This window comes from Erigeron canadensis, chromosome 8 (assembly GCF_010389155.1).
Source record: "Erigeron canadensis isolate Cc75 chromosome 8, C_canadensis_v1, whole genome shotgun sequence".
Taxonomy (NCBI): Eukaryota; Viridiplantae; Streptophyta; class Magnoliopsida; order Asterales; family Asteraceae; genus Erigeron; species Erigeron canadensis.
Window position 1 is genome coordinate 33,539,089 of NC_057768.1, and position 26,306 is coordinate 33,565,394.

Below are 26,306 nucleotides of genomic sequence, written 5' to 3' on the forward strand. Positions count from 1 at the left end.
CAAAATTTCTTACACTTTAACATGATGATACTATACTTTGCGACATTTGTTTGTCGAAAGTAGTCATAATACCTTTTATAATAACTAGTGACGGAACCATGATTTGATGTGAAAAATCAGAGGCTGATTAAGTTTTTTATGAACAACAGTGAAGATTGAACTCAGCGGCATTGTTTCTTCATCGTCCGGTAGTGATTGACCACGTCACCAACAGTCAATCTGAGGGCATGACTGGCGGTGAAAGTCCCACTATCGTTCTGGAGGAAACTAACTAAATTCTAGAAAAAACCTCATGTATCACCTCATTGGCAAGAACTATCTAATATGCCTTTCAAATGATTTGAACCCGTTCCCAATAATAGGCTGAAAGACATAAGGGGCGTTAAATATCTAGTTGGACTGATTAAGTTGATTAATTGGGAAGGCCAAATATAAAAAAAAAAAAAGTATCGTTAATTTAGTCGTGATATACAAACATGCATAATTAAAAATAGAAAAAATAATAACATGAGTATCCAAATTATTAAAAAGATATATATCAAATTAACCAACTTTTTATGGATTTCGACAAACTACCTAACAAAATCGCAATAAAAAATGAAAATCGTGATGAGAATTTGAAAATCGCATAGAGATTGTCTTCTTTTTTTAATTTTCAACTTTTTATTGCGATTTTGATTTTTGCATTACGTTTTATGAATCTCAATATAAAATCTAAATCTCAAAAAAGGAGTAAAAATTGTAATGCGACAGTCAAAATTTCAAAAAAAGTCAAAATCTTTATGAGATTTTGAATATCTCTATGAAATTTTGAAATCTGATTACGATTTTCAAATCTTTTTTTTTATTTTAAAAACCTAGATCATTACGATTTTCCCTTCATTGCGATTGTATTGGATATTTTTTATGGAATTCCAAAAAAAATTGTCTAACTTGATATATGTTTATAAATGCAGCGGCGATGTTGACAACGGGTGGTGCTAGTGGCTGTGGTGGTAACAATGTGAGTATGTGACTATTAATCTAACAGTAATTGACGTAAATGGTAGTATAGTTATTTTATGGTTAAGGAATGTATCTTTTGTAAATAACTTTATTAAGAATATTATAGAAATATTAAGTGAAAATATTTAAATTAATTTATAAAGGAGATATATAGTTTCGATAAATATGGTTGTAAAATATTTTAAGGATATATTTGGTAAATTTAGTGTGTGAGTTAGGAATGTGTTGAAAATTAAAGATATTTTGGGTATTTTAAAGATAGAGAGTTGAAAAGAAGGGATGGTAGTTTATTTATTAATATAGTATAGAAGATTTAGATATTCATGTTATATTTTTCTTAGAATAAAAATACGTAACTAGTGGTTTTGTTGGGAAGGAGCCCGGGTACCCTGGAGCCTCGAGTAACTCCGCATCTTATAATGATAAAAAAATAATAATAATAAATAAAAAACTCGTAAAAGATAATGGTATATGATCAAACACATGGTATCCAAACCCTAACATCTATTGGTCACACATAGGAAGCACATCCAACGGACACCAACTCAAACGGCCCCACATTTCCAATAAAGGTAACCAACGCGCGGGAAGTAGTGCGTGGATTAAACTAAAAAAGGAAGGATAGAAGTGAAACAAGGAAGGACTAGCTAGCTAGGTAGCTAAGCTAGAGGATGATGATGATGATGATGATGCATATATGATAGATGATGATGAGACCAGACATTATTATTCAGGTGCTGCTATCCTTTCTTGATGTTTTTATGCTAATAATTTCACCGATTCTTTACTACTCTCTAATTAATTGGCCCCCTTAATTTCCATTTCCTAATCACTACTACTACTTGTATACAAATTATACAAACACATCTTCTGGATCAAATTTTTTACACATGTGTGCCACAATTTGATTTATCGATCATCTAATGGAAGAAATGTACGGGTTAATGAATTATCATCATCAAGTTACACAACCTGCGGATCATGCTTCTTTTGATGACGAACCACCACCACGCGAGGCTCGTCAACAACAACATGTCGTTGATCCGGTCTTATTTGGATCCGGCTCCAATACTAGGTACAAAAATAAAAACAATAACGGGTTATCTGATGATCAGCAGCAGCAATTAGAAGATGATGACTTTTCATCAGCAAATCGAGCCAAAATTATGTCTCATCCACTTTATCCTAAGTTGCTTCAAGCTTATATCTCTTGCCAAAAGGTACGTATAGTATACTATTTGTATGTACGTATATGGGAGAGAGGCATATATATAAGTACGTGTACGTGGTGTACCGATTCACGTATTTATCCAGTTAAATTTTTTTTTTTACTTTCTGTTGGTTTCAGATACTGTTGGATCTGCCATTAACAAAATAAATATCTGTACAGCAATGTCGTGTACATGTTTGTTTGGTTGGTTTACGCGACCTAGATAATCATACGGATCGAATAGTATATGTATTGTCCAGTATATATATGTTTCAGTATATTTTTACCCCCGACTAATTCATTTTTATTTTTATTGGAATATAAATATCTGCAGGTGGGAGCTCCCCCCGGATATAGCGAATCTATTCGATGAAATATTTAGAGACAATGATTTCTACTGTACAAGATCATCATCCTCCAACATCGCGTGTTCTTCTTGTCTTGGAGATGATCCAGAGCTTGATGAATTCATGGTCTGTTAATAGTTATCCGGACGTAGTATAATTAATTAGTTAGTAAAGTATGTTTTTAAATTATTAACTGCTTGCTATATATAAATTGTTTATTAATTTGGGGTAGTTTGTTATTTGATCAAAGGAAACATACTGTGAGATGTTGGATAGATACAGATCGGATCTAGCTAGGCCTTTCAACGAAGCAACCATGTTTTTGAGCAATATGCAATCTCAACTCACTAATCTATGCAAAGGAACTACTACTACTACTTGTATTACCTCAGGTCGGTCTCTCTCCCTAGCTCATCGCTCGATCGATCTCCCCATACTAGCTAGTCGATCTAGTCATGGATCGATCGATCTTAATTGTGCTATATACACATACTACATTTAAGTTTCATTATCTTTTTGTTGTCCGCAAACTAGCTTACAACTTATACCGAGGGAATAATACCACTTTTTCATATTTACGCTACTAGAAATTTTTCTCCCTTATTCGCAGTCGAAGTAATTAGGGTTGTGTGTTAGTTAAAGAGAGAAAGGGAGAACTTAATTAACCCTAGCTAGTCTAGTTAAAGAGAGAAATATATTGTACTAATTAATTAATTTTTCTGAGTTTGTTTCTAGTCTTAATTAGTTTCCATCTAAATATTAATTTCAGAATAACTACTGTTGGCCATCCATCTTATCTATGATCGATAATCCTTTCTTCTATCTTTAATTTGGGTCAATGTCATATGCAAACTCAATCTATCAACTGCGCGCTCAAAAAAAGAATGATAATCAAAATCGATTTATCATCAAACCGTGATCGAAATTAAACTCTTATTATTCTTATAGGATATTTATCGAGCTTTTTAATTAGAATCATCAATTAATTAAATACTACGGGATACCAAACTACTATGTTATAACATTAACAATCATACATATATAGAAGAGCCTTAAATTGATGACCAGAAGCTAGCTATTGATATCGATCCGCTGGCCGGACCTCGGTTACATGATTAGTTGTAGCTAGCTAGGATATCAAATTTATTTTTCAGTTAATTATACGTACATTGGTAAAATACGAAATTAAACATGTGCAATAACTAATATCTGGCAATTAACGAAATAATTAATTAATTAGCTTTGTTGAGTAATAATATAATAAATCTTTTGGTAAATATGTACCATCGAGTAAAAGGTGAAAACTTGGTGATGCTCTTTATCTATCTATTTTTGTCCAAACATAGAGTAATTGATATTAGTCTTTATATAAAAGAAGCCGATCGACTTGGTATAGTATTGTGTAATGTACACATCGTTAGAATAAAGTTAAACATCATTTATTGTGTAACTACAATTAACAACAACAAGAATACTTAGGACAAAAAGATTATGATTTATTTATGTAATTTTAAAATAAAGATAAGATGATATAGAGTGATTCTTTTTTTTTTTATTATTGTATTTTTTTCTCTTGTGTCTATGACAAATATGAAAGAATATTGGTACGATATAGATGTGATATAATTGAAAAATATAGCGAATTAAAGTATCAAGAAAGACTGACTTAGCCATTAGCCAACGTTACAAGGACCAAATGAGTATAATAATTTCAATAAAATAGTGAAGGATTTTTATTAGGTTGTTAAATGTCAAGATAGGTCTATTTTTTTTTTTTAACTATATGCAGTAGAATGTTTATAGACTTCGCGTCAATCTTATAGTTCAAGTCCAAATCATTAAAAATTTCTTTGAATTTGTGGACCACATGCACAGTTTGTTGGACGTATCTTGGTTTAGAGTTTGTTGAATCCTTTTAAAAGCTACATACACTACAAATTATCATGCAATTAAAAAAATTAAAGTTGAATCTGTACAAATCATCATTTCTCTTTTCAAACTTTCATTTATGTTGTCACGTGAAACTAACCCAATCAGTTCACAACTTCAAGCAGACAAGCATATATAGTAAATCCATATATAAACCGTATAAAAGATATCGTTTATACTCCAAGTTGTACTATATGTATTAATAATATAGGTAATACTAAGTTGCATGCCTAATAAAATTTGATTTGCTGATTTAATTTGCAAATCGATCTTTCTCCTTTGTCCAAACGTTTTCCCTTTGTTTGACGTGATAGTTTCTTACAAAATGGTCAAATATTTGCATTATTGATATTTTTTTCCCAAGTTCATGACAGAAAAGGTATTTCAGTTGGGCCACATATTTCTTTCATCATTTTATGTTGTTATCATCTTTCAACACCAATTTGCTTGTTTTATTATTGCATCAGAAAGTAAAAAACACTAAACTCGAAAACCTGTACCATTTCGTATGATGTGGTCATAGAATAGGTGATAGATAGTTAAATAGTCTCCTTTTAATTTAAGATGTTGTACTCAAAAGTAATATCTTTTTCTACAAAGGTTTCATGTTTCCTCGTCAAAGAAAAAGAAAACACTGTTGATACCTTTGGAATCATGGTATGATCAGTACGATAGTTTGTTTTCTCAAAAAATCTTATTGGTTTTGCCAATATCTTGTCATCTTATTCTAATCCTTGAATTTGTACTTCATCCCAAATTATTTATATATCCACCTTTTCTTTTGAATTATCTTAACTTAATGGTTCAATCCATCTGTGTTTGAGTTTAACTTTCTACGTTCAGATTAAGATAATATGTTATTAAAATATATGTATTATTTACAAAATGAAACGTTATTTAATTTAATTCTCAAAAGCTAAAACTGTCTTTTAATTTGTTATTGAATTATCTTGTATTAATTATTTATTTATTTCTTTCAAAAGACATACACATAATCATCCGTATATATCAGAAAAAGAAGGGGGGGATGAGTTCATGGGGGTGTTTCTGATTTATCATTTAATTCAGGTGAGAGACAACTATACATACCGAGAAAAGCAATTGAAAACAGTTCTTTTTGTGAACTCTAAGCCAGGAGGAGCAAGTGAATATGAAACTTTTTTCAAAACATTATAAAGTATTTGTCAGTGTTACCTCAATAACAATATAAAATTCAATAAATTGTCACAACAACTCACAAAAACGTACGGCCCATTATTCTAAACTTCATGGGGGTCTACGATTTTAGCTAGCTAGCTAGGAATTGAACTTTAAGTCATTAATATAATAATAAAAACCGTACCAACCTAGCTAGGCTTGTGAGCATGCTTTGCGGGTTATTTTTCTGACTTGGCTTCTTTATTGTAAGCTCGTACACTGTTAAAAAGACATTCAAACAGGCTCTGGGCTCTGCTTGCGATTCGACACAACGAAACCTTTGTATTATCATTTCCACACATCATAATTATATTTGGCCCTACGTACGTACCTCCACTCAATCTTAAGTGTTTTCAAATCCTGGCCTGGAATCACGTACTCAAACCTATTGTGTACTAGCTAGACCCAGAATCTTTGTAGTATATATATGTATGACATACATACACAAACGTATTTATTGAAATAAAAACTTACTCCTAAATCCTAATTTATACAAATTGAGTATGAAAGACTTAAAAAAGCAACAGACGGATAGAAAGACTAAAAATGTCAATCAGGACATCAATTATCCATAGGCAGAACTACATGGAGCGTTCGTATTCTGGGCTACAGGTCTTATATATTTTGAAAAATGGTATATTTTTTATTGGTTTTACAGAGCAAACAAATATGAGATAACATTCAATGTAACTAATTGTAAACTTTTAAAAGATATCCTTACAATAAAACTCATAAAGAACTACTACAACTAAATGAGAAATGTAAACTATCAAAGTGTTAAAAACATTTAAAAGTCGTTAAAGTAGTTGAAAATTCTTAAAAATCGCTAAAATTCATAAAAAATATAGTCATTATCATTATTTTACGTCGATACAAGACTAGTGATTAAAATTTTTGTGCTACGCATTGTTTTTAATCCTGGTTCCGCTACTGCATTTATCTTGAAACAAAGTAGTAAGATTAAATACAAATTAAACAAAGTTTAGGATTTAGCACAACGATTACAACAATATTAAAATCCACATGTTTTGCCTTTTAACAAAGGGGAGATGATCCTTACAAACTTTTTTTCCATATACAAAAATATATGCATCACATGGTTCTATTGTACAAATGTATAACACACATTGTTGTGTATGGATCATTACCTCTTGAGAAAGGCCTATATCGTAACAGTTAAATCTTCTGATCAAAAAATTAAAACCATGCCAGATGGTGCAGCTTAGACTTTAGTTTTGACTTAATTATTTTTGAATTAACAATTTGAATGAGGTATTAATATCTTTAATAATTCAAAGGATATATAAGGCAGACATCAACTTTTTTTTGGTTTCTCATTCTATTGGTCTATTTAAATTGCCGTTACTTCGAAAGGGATGCATGACTTAGAAATGTTGGCAACCCCCCGGACATACTTTTAGCAGATTTTTGACACTTATGAGCACAACCATAAGCATATATATATATGAAATATGATCATCTATATATTGCGTGTAGTGTTGACACATAATTATATATGTGGCTTTCATGTGATATATATATACCGGCAGATGAAAGCTTGGAGAGGTCGTCAGAGGAAGATACAAGCAATAAGCAGCAGCAGGGGGAAGCGGACGTGCTGAAAAATACTAACAGCTGGGGGACAAATGAAGATCGAGCTCTCAAAGATAGGCTTTTGCGCAAATACAGTAAGTATATCAGCTCCTTGAAGCATGAATTCTCAAACAAGAAGAAGAAAGGAAAATTACCCAAAGAAGCGAGACAAGTGCTCCTTGATTGGTGGAACGTTCACTACAGGTGGCCTTATCCAACTGTAAGTATTTTTTATTTTGTTTTTTTTGACTATATATATACTTGCTGTTTTAGGAACAAAAAGTATAGGAAGAATTTTCATATATACTACTGATCATAAACCACAAAATATCTATCATATATGCCCAAAATGATATAATACATAATTTTGCATAGATAGATTATATGTTAGTATTTGAGTAGTAACATGAATTGAAGAAGGGAGATGTCGATCATATATGTGCAGGAAGCAGACAAGATAGCGCTGGCGGAATCAACAGGATTGGACCAAAAACAGATCAACAATTGGTTCATAAATCAGAGGAAACGTCATTGGAAGCCATCCGAGAATATGCAGTTTGCAGTCATGGACAGTCTTTGTGGATCCTTTATTATCAACAATTGAGATATATGCATTATGGTCTAGCTAGCTCTCGATCGATCTTCTTAATCATTACCACTTCTATATAATATCATATGCTGTATAATAATATATACTCTTTAAATCAGTACTAATTTAAACGATTTATGACTGCAGGGAAATTCTTAGATTAATTACTTCCCATTGTCAAGTGTATTCATATCTAAATTCACAATTGTCTTAAACTGAGTACTAATTAAATTAGAACGATTTATATATGCCCTCAGGGAAATTCTTAGTAGTCACTCAACAATGTAGAATCCAAACATAACAACTAAATTTAGTAAAGTAAGTAAGTAACTCCTTAGTGCCGCCTTCCGCGGGTTTTGAGCCCCAATACCTCGACGGTGTATGGGGAAGGTTAAGATGTAGGCAGACCTTACCTCTACCTAAGTAGAGAGGCTGCTTCCAGTTTTTACCTAAATGGTAGAAAAGACCCTCTAACCTTTGCATGGGATGAGGATCGAACCCATACATGCACCTTGTTTGGATCATGGTCCAACAGAAAAGTTAAATAACAGCCCAACTTTTTGAAGCTGATAATGTAAACTTTTAGTCCAACAGCCCAATGTTCGTTAGTTGATCCTTAACCATAGGCCCATAGCCTTATCCTAGACTCAGTCCAACTACTTGGACAAAATCTATTTATCACATATAGCCCAACGACTTCAAACTCATATCTAAATTATATACTCATGAGTCATGAGCCATGACCATTCTTTTGTCACACTGTTCACCCTCTTAATATTTTTCCCTTAGTTATCTATAATTAGTCTCATTGGAACAATTAGAGCAATGCATTAGGATTGAATTTTCATGTCCATTTCAGATTATCAAACTACATTTCATTTGATTTAAAAAAAAAATGATGGTATCAAATTAAATTGATTACATTTATAACTAAATTAAAAATTTTATACACAAAACGTTTAGTTAATTTTATCGACTTCAAAAACATTTACTGATTCAGAATAAAACATAAAATAATTATTTATTTATAGGTTTAATTAGATATAAAATAAAGAATTCCGTTAGCTAGAATAATAACATTTTTTTTTTGTTTTCAGAAACAATTTATCATACTCCTAAATTACATGATATATAGCCTCATTCACAAGAAAATTTTCTGTTAAGCTGTTAGCTATAAATTGCACCTCATGTTATATTTATTAGATGTTGCGACTATATATATAGATATACTTGAGTATCTTTATATTCTATCTTTTATTTAATGAAATTAAAAATAAAAATTTCCTACTATAATAATCTTCGATCTCCAATTTGCCTTTTATGAATTAATTTACACTTTAGAACCTTATCTTTCTAATTTACACTCTAAGTCCTTATCTTTTAAAATATTTCCACTATAACCATTACATCAACTTATACAGTTATACCGCTCGACACCAATTGTCGATGTCATCACCACCCGTCACTGACACTACTAAACCACCGTCACCGCCGCCGCATTGCGCAAGTAGCATGCTAGTCTTATAACGATAAAAAAAAAATCATCGTATTTGATATTATTGTGTGCTTAGCTGAATGCGACATGTAACTATAAAATAAATGTCATAAATTAATAATTAACTAACAAAACTTTTGTGTTGTATGTATACACACGTATGTACATTCGCTTATGATATACTCCGTATGTGTTTATTTAATTTGTGGAAAAATGTTAGGTAAAGCAGGTACGTGGTGACTATCTTAGGTAAAGTAAGAGAGTTTATGTAAAATTCAGATGAAGTTATGTATGTTTATCAAATTCAAAAGTTTAATCTATAACTTTTTTTAATGTGTTAGTACCTAATTAAGCTTAGGTAAAGTCTGCAATACGGATCATTTTCCCTTAAATTATTTATGTCTTTCATACTTTCATACTACCTTATATATAATATAAAGTGGATCTTTTAAATTCGATCAACACTTTTTATATGATTCCCAAAGTACCCTCAAAATACCCAAAACACATATACGGTCACTTCTCTTTCTCTCAATCTCTTTCTCGATCATACACATCTCTCCTTCCCACAGCATCCCCATTTTTCGAAAATATTTGGTTTGAAATCATCGTCTTAACAACACTTCGCACATTGTATACTGTCACTGCTGCAATGCGCGGTGACCCTCTAGTGAGTAAATATCAATATGTACTCTCCCATGTTACCACTTAAGAATCACTTATCATTGTATAACTCAATTGACTTTGAATAAACATCATTGTATAACTCAATATGTACTCTCATGCTCTTTTTGACACAAATAGACAGGTCGTATTTATCGACTATCTTTTACTTACAAATTTTTCTGCAAATCCAATTAAAGCATAATATAAATTAGTCTTGCCAAAATTGGCAAAGTAATTCACACATTTCAAAAAATATTAGAAAGACAGAATAAAGATTAAACATATGAAAAAATGAAAGTTTCATTTGTTAAGAACAAAAGTCTTAACTCAAATATATATTTTAATCAGAAATGTTTCATGTCTTTTTCCTAAATTTTCATCATTCTGTAACTTTTTATTTATAAATACTTGAACTAATTAAAACCTGTTATAAAAAATATCAAAACACTTAACCATTAACCAATTAATTAATGGAATTAATGACTCGTTAATAAAGTTGTTGACCATAAAGTTCATATTTGAGGGTTGATATATTCAACATTCATGTAATTTAAAGTTATCGTTATGATATAGTCTACGACGTTGATAAAGTTGTTGACCGACAAACGTGTATTTTTTTACAAAGAAACTAAGAAAATCGAGGGACTTATTTCATAAAACCTCAAATAATAATTGGCCCGCCTGCCTGCATGAGGAAAACGTCATCAAAGTGGTACAATGCGCATAGTGATCATCTCACATCTCACAATATAAATATTCCAGAATCAAATAACTAGACGACAAAATAACAACATAACATGCACTCGTGGCCAACTAGATTCCATATCTCTTTAAAAACAATTTAATCTTCTTCTCATAACTATTTTTCCCGAAAATATACCATTGGATAAGAAGAAGACTAGTAGACCTTTATTTTATTTTTTCAAACCGGCCACTTTCATTTTTATCAACATTATACTACGAGTAACTTTTTGATACAAACGAAACAACTTAACATACATTTTTATTTTGTTGGATAAATTCCTCGCCGGCACCGCCGATGAGTCTCACCGGCGGCTCCCCTCTTGACTGGAAGTTTTCTCAGGTTTTCGGTGAACGTACTCCTGGAGAAGATGTCCAAAACAGTAATTTTCTTATAATGTTTTTTCTTTATTTCTGTTTTACTGTTTGTGATGTGATACAACACTTTTTGTTATATATATATTTTGTTTTACCGTAGTTACGTAGTAATATTTTGCATTAAAATTTTGTGTTTATAACTTTGTAAACATAATGGCGGCAAGCACATTATGTTTTTAAGTTAGAATATATAAGATTATATCTGCTTAATTGGTCTTAATTAGGATTTATACATTTACAAGAGATGTGTGCATATATATTTATGTTCAAATGAGAATCACGAAAATATCGAAAAATATGAGAACTAAACTACAAAATTTATGTGTTAATTATTGTGTTATCAAAGTATGTTTACAGTTGAAAAAAGATGGATGATCCAATGAGAACAAAAAAAAAATAGTTGAACATAAGTGAAAACATTGTAGTTTATGATGATTAATTATTATGTTAATAATGTAATCCTTGTTGTTGTTTGTTGTTTTAGTTGATGTAATATCTGCAATTGAATTTGACAAGAGTGGTGATTATCTTGCGGTTGGTGATCGAGGAGGCCGTCTTGTAATTTTTGAAAACAAGGCTGGCGGTAAAGATGTATGTACAAATCCGATACCACATTCTTTTTTCGTATCATTAAACGTTAATTTGTTTATGTATCCTGGTTTTTGTTAATGTGTTAGAATAATGTCTTTTTATTTTAGTATGGTCTTACAGTCGAGATTAAATGTTATTTGGTCATTCAGGGTACTACATTGGGTTCGTCTTGAAAGATATTTCGTTTCTGTTTGTGTTTTATAGGTAACAAGCAAGCAACATTCTCATAAGGAGTTGGAAACATCAGATGTTTCTGTAATGCGGCATCCTGAGTATAGATACAAGACGGAATTCCAAAGTCATGAGCCGGAGGTGTGGTATTATTATGTGTATGCAGTATGCTATAGACCTTTTTACATATATATTTACTTTCAAAGGTGTTCATAAAACTATTGTATGTTTCACAGTTTGATTATCTAAAAAGTGTGGAAATTGAAGAGAAGATTAACAAGATGAAATGGTGCACGACCTTGAATGGGGCACTCTTTATACTTTCAACAAACGACAAAACCATCAAACTTTGGAAGGTATAATCTTCTCAAGATAAGGCTTTGCAACTTGCTTATGAGATACACCTATAATGTTTAAGTACCGTGTAGGTGGAGGAGGTCATTTTGATTCATTGATAGGTAAATGGGTCGATCTTGGGTTATACTTTATCTCAAACGGGTCAAATTGGATAAAACTTCAAAGAAACTAGACAACAAAGGAAGCAGGTTTAATGGTTCAAAAGCTAACACCAAAGCATGCATATTATGCAATAAACCTCCTAACCTTTTTAGTAAAATGAAGTTACATTATCATTGTACTCATAATTAACACATTAATATTTACAAAATTCAAAGATTGAAGAAAAACAAGAGTGATTGTGGCTCTGTTAGCCCTGAACCCATTAAGACCTGTTGGCCGTTGCCCAACCGCCACATTCTCAATCTCTACTCATAAGTAACGGTAAACTCCATATATCATATTTTCGAGTTGGGAAATACAGCGGGGCTAATATATTCTCATTATTTTATAAAGCCAGGTTAAGGAACGAAAACTGAAGAAAGTAAAGGAAATGGACCTAAGTCCATATGTTTCTTCTGAGAATTCTCTACTGTCTGAAAGCAGTTTTGTCAGCGGGGAATCTAAACCGTCAGTTTCTAATGGTCATCGTCTAGAATGGATAGATAGTATGGGAACAAGTAACTCACCTTCAAATGCAGGATATGTAAATGTTAGTGCTTGTTAAAAATGTTGACATAATTTTATACAGATTTTCAACATAAAACTATTAGTGAAACTAACACACTATGAATCCCTATTTATTTAGGGGCAAAATATTGGGGATACTGCTCTTGCAAGATGTCGGAAGATGTATGCACATGCTCATGATTATAACATCAACTCTATCTCTAATAATAGGTAAGCAATTTCCTTCGTATGCTAATTTACATTCGTTCTTGATTTATTTTTAGTGAGTTATAGTGAACATTGCATAAAGAGTACTAGGTGTGGTGATGATGATTATGGTAGTAGTGAGATTAGATTGTAGGTGGAAAAAATGGATGGGCTTTTGGGTCGTTTTTAAGTACCTGCTTAAACAGGTCAGGCACGTATATATGATGGATGTGTTAAATATGATCACCAAAAAAGTAAAACATCTACAACTTTTAATAGTTGGTTACTTAGTTTAAGAGGTAATACACATTAAAAAAAACATGATGGACTATAAACGTATTGACATGGTCTTGCCAATTTCCATTTGTAGTGATGGTCAGACGTTTATTTCTGCGGATGACCTTCGGATAAACTTATGGAACCTTGAGGTCAGTAATCAATGCTTCAATATCATTGACACGAAGCCATCAAACATGGATGATCTCACAGGTAACTAAAAAATGATTGGGTTTCCTGCTTCACTTTTTCAACACTTTAAGATTGTATGATCTCATTCTGTTATGTTTTCTTGACAATCAGAGGTGATAACATCAGCTGAGTTCCATTTACTGCATTGTAATTTGCTCGCTTATAGCAGCTCAAGGGGTTTTATTCGGCTAGTAGACTTGAGACAATCAGCATTATGTGATCGCAGTTCTATGATGTAAGTTCATTGTGATCTTACAGTACTATTTGCTTAAGGGACATTTGGATTTACGTTTTGGAACTGATTTTATTGAAGTCGCAATACTACATTTGGAGTTTTTAGTATAACAGATTCTATTGTTTTAGACATCAAATAATACGTCCTAAGCAATTAAGTTCATACCAGTCACAACAAAACTGATTATTTAAGAGTAAAGTTGAGGGACTTGTATATCCTTTCCACAACCCGTGTACTTCTATTTCATAAAAATTTTATTTATTGGTCATTTTGTTTCTATCTCATATATTATCCCAACTTGTTAAACTCTCAAACATATGTTCTTAACAATTTCAAACAGCATAAATGTATCCAAAGATATGTTTAATACAGTTTAGTGCTAATGCTAGCATATAACCATTTCAGGTTGCAGGATGCTGAGCCCCGGGGGCAGAAAACTTTTTTTTCAGAAATTGTAGCATCAACTTCTAGTATAAAGTTCTCAGCAGATGGAAGGCATATCTTAAGTCGTGACTACATGAATTTAAAGGTCAGTTATACAGATTTATTTTATCTTCTTTACCTTTAACGGTCATAACTTTGCAGCAGAGCAGTGAATTCCATGCCATTAGATGCATCTCTGGCTGTGCTTGGATGTGAATTTTTGAAATTTACAATATGATATTTAATACTATTAGTATTAGATAATCAGCTGCTGTAAAAGCAGAATGTCAGTATTTGATATGCTTCAGTTGTTTTAAGATGTAATAATCATATACTTGGATATCTGAGAGTTTGGCAAATCTGGCCAACCAAAAAGGACATTTCTGTATAAAAAAAGATAAATATTTTATTAAATAGGAGCATAAGTCTTTCAAAACAAAATGGGTTATTGATTAATGTTGTTCTACTGATGATCAGTTTTGTTATGGCTAGTATGAAAGTGATAATCAAAAGCTTAGTGTTTGACTGATAAATTATTTGATTATTTGCGGTTGAATCTATTTATGCAAATAGTCAAATACTACATACTGAATATTCAGATGTTTAGTTTTTAAAGGCAACTTCAAACATGTTGAATCTTTATTGTACTTATCGCTGTTTTGTGTTGTATTTCAGCTGTGGGATATGCGTATGGCGACATCGCCAGTTGTGACATATAAAATTCATGAGCATCTTCGCCCAAAGGTCAGAGCTCAATCATGAAAATACTGTAAACTTTTTTTTTTGGAACGGCAAAAAGACATTTTATTAATACAATCGACTAGCAAGATGCTAGTGATCCAATGTACAATCTAGAATTACAAATCAAACAAAAACTAGATTCATCTTAGAACTTTAACTACAAAGGTTGCAAAAGGGTTGAAAAAAACTTATGCCAATTACGGATAAATCCACGACATAAGAAAAAACCCCATCAAACGAAGGCCGAGCCACCGGTTTTCATTTCGTGATGTATTTGTTTTGAGTTTTGTATACTTTCTCTTGAGTTTATGACTTTATTTACAGCTAAGTGACTTGTATAACAATGACGCCATATTTGACAAGTTCGATTGCTGCATTAGTGGAGATGGCAGTCACTTTGCAACAGGATCGTATAGGTATCTAAGTGCTCTTCCGTAGTTCCATCAAATTGTTATTATGTTAATTAGTCTAGGGGTGGCGATTTTGACCTATTTACCTATGTGTGGATTGATTCAGTTCAAGTATTATCTATAATGGGTCAATTGGTTAACATATAGTTAGCTAAAATTGGAACTTATTAAATGCATTGAACGAGTTGGGAGTTGCCGAAAGGGTATTGTTAATTCAAAACCTCCTAATCATATAACTAATATATATTTAGTAATCATATTTGACACACTAATTCAAAAAAATATGTAATATATATTTGGCACACTAATTCAAGAACTCCCTACCTGCCATTTTGCCACCTCTACAATTTGCAAAGGCTTGACTTTCTGAAGCTTATTCTCGCATTTTGACGATCGACTTATGCAGCTCTATCCACTTGCGCTTTTCTTTTATTTGACTTAGCAATCACATGAGAATATTCTCTAACGGAAGCGGAAGCACAGAAGGAACTACAGTGGAGGCTAGCAGGAACTCTTACAGGTACCTTGTAATTCCTTTGGTGTAGGCATGTAGCTTTGTGACTTGGGACTTGTTCTAAACCAAATGTATGGCTAAAACGTACATGTATCTGAAAATACTTGCAACGTCCAAAACGAGTTATAATCTAAGCAAATTATAATATTAAATAATTGACGAAGGGCACTTAGCAGGTCAATCCAACCTGACCCACATTGACCCACCTGTTTTGCCAATTTTAATTCACATTCTTATCTGTGTTGGTTATAGAAAACGACCACAACAAGCAACTTCAAGGGCTAGAAGAACATCCCTGAGCAACTTGACCCGAGGGTTTTACCGACAAGGTATTACTTACTTTCTCGTTATTCTTCATATAATAAATATTATTAAAATCTGATATATTTTTAAGTACTTAAAACTCCTTTGTTCTTCAGGAAATGATGCTTCAGGGACAGGAACTAATGAGTTTTCTTGCGACATTAATTCAAAGTTACTGCATTTAGCTTGGCACCCGAAAACCAATTTGATTGCATGCTCTACTGGAAACAGTTTGTTCATGTACTATGCATAGAATCAAACAAGAAGCAAGTACTTTCAACAACTATCTCAACAAAAAATCAAGATATATTTTTAACGTTTAGGACATATGTTCAGCACTTTTTTAAGTAACTAAGCTAACAGGATTGTATTCTGCAACCATTTTTCAATGGTACTAAAACATCATAGAATTGATTTTGATTTGCATAATACAAGAACCTTCAGTGGTATATGATAAACCAAAATTTCTTTGGTAAAAGTGTTTCACTTTTGACTTCTTGTTTTTGTATGATTATATGATCTGTTCATGAGTCTTTGTTCCATATAGCCTTTGAGTTGAGTGGTGGATATGTATCACCTTTCAGCAGGGTTCCATTTCTTTGAAATAATTGGGTGACCGAAACATAATTGTAATATATCAGCAGTTTGGCTGTTGGAGGCCTAACCAGAATTCTTTTTATGCAATAGAGAATAAACTTGCACAGACAGATGCATGTGCTTATCAGTTTATGTATACTGATTTTAGTTTTACTTGTCAAAATCGAGTTTGGTGTCGCCAATAGCCGTCCATGTATAGTAACTTTCATAGACTCTGACTAAATGCTTTGAACCTGTTACTCAACCCATCTGTCTACTTTGTCGCTTGCTGCCAGCATCTCGGAATTCAAAGAAAGGTTCAGACGGCTGAATGCAACCAAGACCATCAAGAGAATTACATGATCATGCCAGCTTCGATTTTTATGGACCTTATGCTTTAGACTATAGAGTTTAGAGTGATGCCATTAAATCCGTATTTTGAAACTAATGATGGCCCTCTAGAGCATATGCAATAACATTTAGTTCCAAATTCGTCATACTTCCAATCCTTTTCTAGCCTATGATCTCTTTGGCAAATATGAAACTCAGCTGAAAATAGTCACCGTGGATGAACAAAATTATGAATAAACTTCATTCCATACATAGTCATGCAACATTGCTAGATAATTTTTATTCGTACCTATAACCTCTCATGGGTATACATGATGTTATTTTGTTTTTCATGCATATAAGTCATATGAATCATGACTTCAGAATTTGAAATGACATGACATCTACAGCAAATTTGGGATTAAAGACCCCGCAGAGGCGCAGATAAACCACTCGTTATAGATAAAAAAAAAAAAGACTGTTTGCGTATACACAAACACAAGGTACATAAGAAGCATCCAGACACAGATCAAAGAAACTATAATCAAATCAACATATAGAAACCAATTTCACAATTATCCCATGACATAACAAAATCTGTGTAAAAAATGGTTAATCTCAAAGACTGAGAATGAAACTTCAATACAACGTACTTCAAGATACAAAATCCAACTTCATTTTTTTGCTTGTAACTCAAGACTGAGATGAACACCAGTTCAAAATGGGGTTTCCTACCTCTTGCCTCAAATCTGCCCTATGCGAAAATATTACACGAATAAAAAGTGGATTAACATGAAAACTCCATCTTCTGAACCTAGATGAAATTGGCCCTCTTCAGAAACCTGATCAATTTGCAATAATGGGGCCATATTGACTCGATATAGTCCAAATACTTATCGATGATCCATTCTTGAACATGTTTCCATATTCCTTTATAGCCTAAGTTTCTAAAGTCCACCACAGGTTGCCATAAACGAACGTATATTGTTTCTTTGAGCTTTCCACTAACAATGTAATCATAATAAAATGGCAAGTTCTTGACCACTTTAACCGACTGCTTGAAACTATATATGTAGAGCAAGCATAGCCCTTGAACAATCTTGATGTAAAGAGCAACAAGCAGGGGTCCGAATATCCATAAAGGAGTCAGTTCCTTAGCAACTTCTGGTCCATACTTCATATTGACTGCCAGGTACATGGGTATGCTGCATACCGAGCAAAACAAATTAGACCAAGTAAAGAATCAAATTCATGTAAGTGAATATGTGAAAGAAGAATATAATGTATTAATTCAGAAGATGAAAATTATCAATATAGGTCGGAACCAGATTGATCATAATGACCACGATTCATAAGTTACAAGAGTAGCCAACACTTTATATGCTAATTGTGGTGCCCAACCTTTGGCCGACTAATTCCACGAGTTTAAACTGGAACCAGATAAAGCTCTAATTCAAAACGGAATTGGTGTCGCCCTCGCAGATAATGACAGCGACAGGAGGGTTTTGGTTTTGAACATCGGTCCCCCACTCTTTGGTAAAGACCAGAGGTGGTAATTTCAAACAACTAGAGGGCCCAAAAACCAGAGGTAGTGATTTCAAACAAAATACTTATGAACGAGCCAAACAAGTTGTAAAAAATAGCTTATAAGAGCGAATCAAATGAAGAAACATGTTGAAGGTCATCCAAAGTGTAATAGACTATTACAAAATTAAAAAATTATTGGATACAATTTGTACAACCATATTGATATATTAATAATTTGAGAACAGAATGTTTTGGAAGAAAAGATTTGCATGTCACCCCAACCCTGTTCTGTACCAATATATACTCGTTTTGACCCAAACTTATCACGAACGACGATCCAACCTGGCAATTTGGCCACCTCTACCAAAAACAACTCTTTATTAGAGATTAGAGAACATGACATTTGAAGGACAAATTGAAAAACCATCATACACCAAAAAACTCATCTATGAACTGTCCATTGTAAATGGGTTCGGTTGTGTGAAGTTTTAGCTCTAATGAGTTAAAACATGAAATTGTTAAAAATAGCAGCTGTAGAGTATAACCGAATCTGCACTAAAACAAACTAGTATTGGGCATAAATGCAACCCACCCATATTGCCATGTCTACTAGTGGCATTTATATATATGAAGACCATCAGGCATATAAGTAAAAACTAAACATTTGGAATGTTTGTGGAACACTATGCTCAAGAGACTAACTTACAATATCATTGCAGGTATCTTTATTGCTGGATCCAAGCTCAGAAAACCGCGCCAAACCGCTTTCAAAAGCATGCTTCTTCCACTATTTTGAATCTTGTGGTTCGTTTCCACAATTTCGCTCGTACACGGACCCTCCTCCAATGTTTCATTTGGTATTTGGCATTGTGAAGATGGAGTGCGTAACAAAGTCAACCAGCTTTTAAACAAGTGTTGTATGGCTAGAGATCCTGCAGTGGTCTCATCCATATTGGATGAGGTAGGAGTAGCATGACTGTTCTTCACCTTTGATGATTCAGCCAAGGCTTCTTTGCGATCCTGTGGCACATAGGAAAGCTTGACCGAATTCCTAGTGGATTTCGACCCATTTTTACTTCCTCCAGTATCATCATTCTGGACGTTACCTTTGAAAGATGATATCTTCAATGATTTCCTTCTTGATAAAGGCGTCTTTAAACTGTTTTTAATTTATCCATCAGTATACACCATGTGAAAAAGCATGAACTTCAAATCAATCATGAAATTGCATTTATAGGTGACAGTTTCGGCCAATAAACTTATCAATGAGTCGATCCGGGTTATGTTTTATCTCTAACAATAAAAGTTGGTGAAACAACACAGGCAACATAAGTGAGAAGAAAACAGGTTGAGACTTGAGAGCTCCCTGAAATGCACTTTAAATACATAAAACCTCCTAAATCATTTTATTTTACTCACAATCAGAGAGCAGAATGACCCAACCATATCAACTATTAATGGCGGTAAGAAAGTGTACCGAGTAATCTACGTCTATATTTAACTTTAAGGCAATTGAACATCAAAGCGACATATCAGATCAGGTATACACTGCTATTATATTTCTCTATCTCATTCGGAACTTTTTGTAACTAACTGATACTCGTCTTTAACTTTCAACTTATATAATTTCTTTAACTTTCAACTTATATAATTGATGCAATACAATGTATGGCTTCAGCAAGATTTGACATAAATTCATAACTATAGATAGTTCATATTTAAGAACTAATATGTTAAGAACAAAAAAAATACTTACCATAAACAAGATCTATGCTTCAATAGAAGAATATCTGTTCTCTTAAGAACTGGAAATGTTACTGAGAATTTATTTAATTCAATGTTTCGCTTCAAAGATAAAGGTCTTGGAACAGCATATGAACCCTTCAAAGGCAAAAAAAAAAAAGAACCATTAACATGCTAACATTATTTATATATAAGTACATTTTAGATACACCCAATGATGGTTTCCATGTGACAGACGTAGTTAACTTTCCGCTAAAAATGCATTAGAAAGGGTCGCCTTTTCTGCCTTGTAATGATGCAAATCATAACATCAGAGAAAACAAAGTTGCAAAAGTAGAACATGGAACTAACAGTCAGTATTGTTATACTCCATACTACGGTGAGAACTATTGTGCAATAATAATAACTTTCAGGATTGACCTGCCCAGAATTTAAAAACACAACGAAGACTTTTTATATAGTTCAACTGCTCGGTCACATCGAGTTCTTGACCAGCAAGTATATCATAAAAATTTATAGGTTGCATTACTCCATATTTAGCTTATATATAAAAAAAACAAACATGACACATCCTTATTCTATCCAAACTCTGATAAGAGGTAAATTCCAAGATACGTGAACCAAAAAACAATGGTAGTGTTCAAGGAATTCCCAGTTAACCGTCATGACAACAAAAGTCATTGAATAAGAGTTCACTTAACATGCCAATGTCTCCGTTTTACTCATAAAAGTTTGTGTTCTTTATTTTCTTTGCCATCACCAAAATTTTATTCATTCTTCTCTCGTTTTAATAATAGGGGTTGGTTATTATAAAACAAGTATTAAAGTAAAACAAATAGGACAAGATTTTGATCATGGTAAAATTGATACACGAAGATTCACGAAGCACAAGTAAATATATTGATGTGCGATGATATTCATGATGCACATTGATTTTCAATAAAAAGAAACTCATTGCTTTATTTGTTTTACTTTAATACTTGTTTCATTTTACCTAAAACCTATATACATGCATACATCCATACATAAGTAAAACAAAGCAGAGCGCGTTTCCGTTACCTGAACCTGGTGGGTTACTAATGCCATTGTCCCGTTGTAAAACACCCGATCATTTATGCACCAACAACATACATCACACCTGAAAATATAACAATTTAGTAATTATCAGTTGAACAAAATCCACTTAGAAAACCCCCACGAAAAGTCAGTTCAGAAATATGCTCAACAAAACAAAATTCATTATCTAGCATAAATCACCTAACCTAATTTATTTTTCCAACGGGGTTCGCTAAACATAGCTCTTAGGACTATCCTTAATATGTTAAGAGGAGGAGAAACTTGCTCAGTGCCGCCTTCCGCGGGTTTTGAGCCCCAATACCTTGACGGTGTATGGGGAGGTTAAGATGTAGGCAGACCTTACCTCTACCTAAGTAGAGAGGCTGCTTCCATTTCTACCTAAATGGTAGGAAGACATGTATTAATATATTTTCACCATATATATCCTTAATTTAGAAGCAGTACTTTTTGATACACAATATATTTATGAGGATCAAAACATATTTAACATGGCCCAATGTTATACTTGCCAACATAAACAAAAAAAACGATTACTATTAAACTTACAATCATAGAATTATAAAATTACATATTGCACAACTGGGCTAAAAAAAAATCCTAAAACTAACACAAAATGAAACCATATATAGATACATACAGATATATAGATATACATATGCATATATCTACCTGTTCTATCAGAAACTGAATTTAAGCAGATGGGTATGATAAAAAAAAAAAACTCTTGAAAACGCTGAAATTTAGGTGGGTTTACTTGTAATGAAAAGAATTCAAGAAAATAGTATTAGGGTTTTGGAAAGAAGAAAGAAAGATGGAAGCTTTATCTGTTGGTTTATCTTTTCTGGGAAGGAAAGATTTTGGGATAAAGACAGGATGATGATATATGATTAAAAGTTGTGAAATTTTGGGGTCAAATTAGGGCTTTTAAGTGAACTTTTTTTCTCTCTTGGGGTCAAAATTGGGGATAAAATGGATAGACGGTTGGAGGTTGGTATTTGTGACGTTTTGTTCTTTCAACATTTGCCATGTAAGTATGATATAATGTAAGTTTTACCCTTGTGATTTGTTTTTAACAGGAAGAAAATTGCTACATATTCATATATTCCATCCATAGTTATCATACTTGTACGAGTCACAAGTTCTCAAAAAATGGCGACTCGTTGGGTGACTTGGATACAACTCGGGGCGGGGTTATGTGAAATTTAGGGAGGGTTATGTATGTTTATTAAATTCAAATGTTTAATCTGTAACTTTTTTTAATGTGCCAGTACCTAAGCTTAAATAAAGTCTGCAGTACGAGTAATTTTCCCTAAAAACATATATAATATTAATAATTATTAATATCCTGACTCTTACGATTCGAGTCATGTTTCAATTCACGAGTAAAAAAAATGATTTTGAGTCAAGTCGTAATATACGAGTTAATAACTATGATTCTATCTACATAGTAAATAAGTTTTTATTTTTAACCGTTGAAAATTGCACTATTTTTACAACTTCACTGTCAAAAATCAACTCATAGAAAAACAAAATTATTTCTCATTTGCCTAGGTTGGACGGTGTACCAAGTGAACAAGCCGGTCACCGTTCGATACCGGTTTGCACACCAATCCATGTCTTAGGTGCCGCAAAGGTGCTGAGCAACATATCAATGTCTTTATTGATTTCTTCCCTTTATTTTCGGCCGTTAGACTTGATTAGTTAAAAAAAATGAAATTCATTTGACTTGATTTTTTAAATATTTCTAATTATTTTGTCTTTATAAGTTTTAGTCATCATGTAGCATGATATATATTACTCGTATATTTAAAGTGTAACACCCTTCGTTTAAAAACATGAATTTCCAAAAACTTTTGCCTAACGGCGTCAAAATAAAGCGGAAGTAAACTTTAAAAGTCCAAACCAACATAATCTGTTTGGTTTATTCATTAAATGGTGTTACTAGCCATATCATCAAAATAAATTCAAATGGAAACTCATCGGTTGCCCAACATTAAACAACCGACTACATTATCAATACAAGTCATTATTATCTAAACATAAAGCAAATGTCTAAAGCGAGCAGCCACTATGGGTAAACTATAGCCAGCTTCAAAATCATCTACCCATGCCTCATGTCTTCTCACATCTACCTGCTCACTAAAGTTGAACCTGAGGGCACAACACATTTTAAAAGAGCAAGTGTTAGCTAACGAATTAGTTAAGTAGGATATCACATAGTTTATAAAACGTTTGTCCATTTAAAACATTATATAAAATTTATATTAAGTCGTTAAGGCACATATTATCAAACATATCATCTCACATACATATCATAGCATCAACATCTTTCATATTAGGATGGGTCATCCTAAATGTGCCTAGTCATCTTTTGCATCTCCACATATCACATCTAAACATCTTTATAGTTGTGACATAAGTCACGCATCTCATATAAGATATGCATCTTTATAAGTGTGACATAAGTCACACCCGACTGGATGGACAAACCTTACGGCTGTACATCATTGTCGTTAAGGAATGACAAGCCAATCTAGGAGTAATCCGTATGTTCAAGACAAGTGGGGCGGGTCAGACCTCCCGTAATACTCTTCACATCTTTAACCATGTTGCAAGGAGCCACCTAAGCAACCACATCTACGCACTTAGCCGGGCAAAGGCAAGTACGGGTTAAGCTTAACACTTTCATCTAAAATTACGAGCTCGATTTAACATCTCATATAGTTTAGGTGTTCATATTACCTAAACATTATCACATATACATCTTAACGTTTGGGCCCTTAAACGTGCACGTGTCATGGCAACTTAATAAGTCTAGTGAACTAGATGAACAAGTCATGTAGTCATGCACATTTTACATATCATCAACCTATAACACATTTCAATTCATCTCAAGACATTACATAGCATATCATTACATCGCATACATTGTTACATCACGTACATCATCAGATATCATTGTATATCGTATATCATTACAACATTGCATATCATTTATCATCTTAGATCGTACATCATTTCATATCATCTTTCGTATCATATATATATATATATCATATCATCTATCATCTCATGTCATATATCGTTGCAAATCATCTATTATCTCGTATAATCTATTAAGCATACATAGCATCTCATATCAGTACGTATCATTGGGGTAGCATTTCAGGCTTTCATATACATCTACATAGCCCATATCACCTCCTGTATAATCCCAAATACCCTTAAGCAAACAAGATACCATTTGGGAAGTTATTATATGAAAACTATGTTTTTGTTGAACCCTCAGCGTGTCAAAGTAGTGTATCTTACCTGATGATGAGCACAACGATACACCAAACACAAGTTAACAAGCTTCACAGTTATCCCGAGTGACCTATATCTAGTTCATAGTCATTAACCTTGCATAAACTCATCCTGATAAGGTTACAAAACCATCTATTAACTTAGGTACATTTATAGGACCCTTAAACGCTTGTTTCAGACCTCAAACGGACTTACAGATACTTTATGCAGCGCATGCTTTGAATATGCGTCGCCTATTTGCTTCAAAAATCACCCAGAACCCTCCCAGGCCTCGATATGCGCCGCACATAAACTATATGCGCCGCATATGGGGTGCTGGTCAAAAGACTGACTCGCGCCCTTCACTTGCAGGCGACTTTTAGACCTCTATACGACCAAATGAGTCAAAACTTAGTTCTTATTAAATGTAGGGAATTCAAAGACCTTTCCAGAAATATAAAGTTTTACTCTTGAAGTTCTCTAATGAATGATTTATGATGTATTCAAGACAAGTCTGCAGAATTCGTCTGAAACCTGACCGCTTTTAGAAATCGACATTTTTTGCATACCTATGGGAAAAATCACAGAAAACTTTGTTCATATTGAATCTAGGGGACACATAGACCTTTTCAAAAATATAAGATTCATCTCTTATCTCATTTATATCAAAAAGATATGATTTTTGCAATATGACAACAAAATCAGGCCTTGAAATCCTTATCGTTTTGAAAGCAATTTTGATTCTCAAACATCCATGACAAATGACCACGACCTTTACAGTTCATATATACCAAAATATGAATCATTTGACTTTATGAAATCATCAATTGATTTATAGATTCATTACACACATTATACAATTGATTTGACACCCGATTTGACCTAAATCGGCTCACAAACGCAATCGAATCCGAATCACACCTTAATACCAAATGTGAACCCTATATTGGATCTATTGATGCATAAAAATGGAATTGACAACAATTTCATACCTGTAGAAAATCTCAAGATACCAATTGATTGCAATAACAATCACCGAATGACCTGAAATCGTCAAATCTAACAACAAAAACGTTTCCTATCAATCAAAACTCAACAAGTCCAGGTATGGACGAAATATATGGATAGAATTGACTGATTTTCAGCAAAGACTTTGATCTATACCTTGGAGGATGATTAATGGATCGAATACGTGCATCGATTGATCATAAATCCACCCGAAATCGCAATAAACGTACTAGGATTGCTCAAGAGACCAAAGGGGCAACTAGGGTTTGAGAAAGAAAATGGAGAATCGATCTTTGATTGTAATTAGGGTCAAATTTAACCTTTAATCCCGTTTTTAAGTTTCACCCTTTGCCAAAACTAGTCCCTAGACTTCCTTATGGCTCATATTAGGCTAAAAACACCTATAGGAAATACTTACAACTCATTAAACACTTCTAGCACCTCTAAAGGCATAAAAATACACCTTAAACACATTAGTACATCAATCATTAAGACATTTAAGCCTCACATGTATAGCACGTTAAACACATCTAAGCATTAAA

General features: G+C 32.9%; 2 protein-coding genes and 1 pseudogene across 3 annotated transcripts; 2 read left to right on the forward strand and 1 right to left on the reverse strand.

Moving 5' to 3' along the window:
• Positions 1 to 1,913: 1,913 nt before the first annotated feature.
• On the forward strand, positions 1,914 to 7,930 carry LOC122579577 (annotated as a pseudogene).
• Positions 7,931 to 10,972: 3,042 nt separating this feature from the next.
• LOC122578743 (serine/threonine protein phosphatase 2A 55 kDa regulatory subunit B beta isoform-like) lies at positions 10,973 to 16,748 on the forward strand. Of its 2 annotated transcripts, XM_043750770.1 has the most exons (14): positions 10,991 to 11,155; positions 11,635 to 11,741; positions 11,946 to 12,053; positions 12,149 to 12,268; positions 12,769 to 12,960; positions 13,057 to 13,148; positions 13,495 to 13,613; positions 13,704 to 13,827; positions 14,233 to 14,356; positions 14,926 to 14,994; positions 15,316 to 15,407; positions 15,844 to 15,921; positions 16,168 to 16,244; positions 16,335 to 16,748. In XM_043750770.1, exons 1-14 carry the CDS (start codon positions 11,071 to 11,073, stop codon positions 16,469 to 16,471), a joined length of 1,524 nt encoding a protein of 507 aa, XP_043606705.1. In that variant the 5' UTR covers positions 10,991 to 11,070; the 3' UTR covers positions 16,472 to 16,748. The 2 variants fall into 2 exon arrangements, 1 of the variants encoding a protein (XP_043606705.1); XR_006320550.1 differs by lacking the exon at positions 16,335 to 16,748 and having other exon boundaries at positions 10,973 to 11,155; positions 15,808 to 15,921; positions 16,168 to 16,189.
• Positions 16,749 to 17,651: 903 nt separating this feature from the next.
• On the reverse strand, positions 17,652 to 22,367 carry LOC122578979. The gene is made up of 5 exons (XM_043751052.1): positions 22,141 to 22,367; positions 21,454 to 21,532; positions 20,408 to 20,532; positions 19,358 to 19,810; positions 17,652 to 18,329 (listed from the first exon to the last, which is right to left on the reverse strand). Exons 2-5 carry the CDS (start codon positions 21,478 to 21,480, stop codon positions 17,939 to 17,941), a joined length of 996 nt encoding a protein of 331 aa, XP_043606987.1. The 5' UTR covers positions 21,481 to 21,532; positions 22,141 to 22,367; the 3' UTR covers positions 17,652 to 17,938.
• Positions 22,368 to 26,306: the final 3,939 nt, after the last annotated feature.

Bases quoted from the DNA above. Each gene is read 5' to 3' on its own strand.
- LOC122578743 (XM_043750770.1), top strand. From the start codon at position 11,071: ATGAGTCTCACCGGCGGCTCCCCTCTTGACTGGAAGTTTTCTCAGGTT. The intron at 11,156-11,634 runs GTAATTTTCTTA...TTGTTGTTTTAG, and splicing joins TGGAGAAGATGTCCAAAACA to TTGATGTAATATCTGCAATT. The intron at 12,269-12,768 runs GTATAATCTTCT...TTATAAAGCCAG, and splicing joins AAACCATCAAACTTTGGAAG to GTTAAGGAACGAAAACTGAA.
- LOC122578979 (XM_043751052.1), bottom strand. From the start codon at position 21,480: ATGGCATTAGTAACCCACCAGGTTCAG. The intron at 20,533-21,453 runs GTAACGGAAACG...TTGCCTTTGAAG, and splicing joins TAGTAACCCACCAGGTTCAG to GGTTCATATGCTGTTCCAAG. The intron at 18,330-19,357 runs GTAAGTTAGTCT...CTCGGTATGCAG, and splicing joins AAGATACCTGCAATGATATT to CATACCCATGTACCTGGCAG.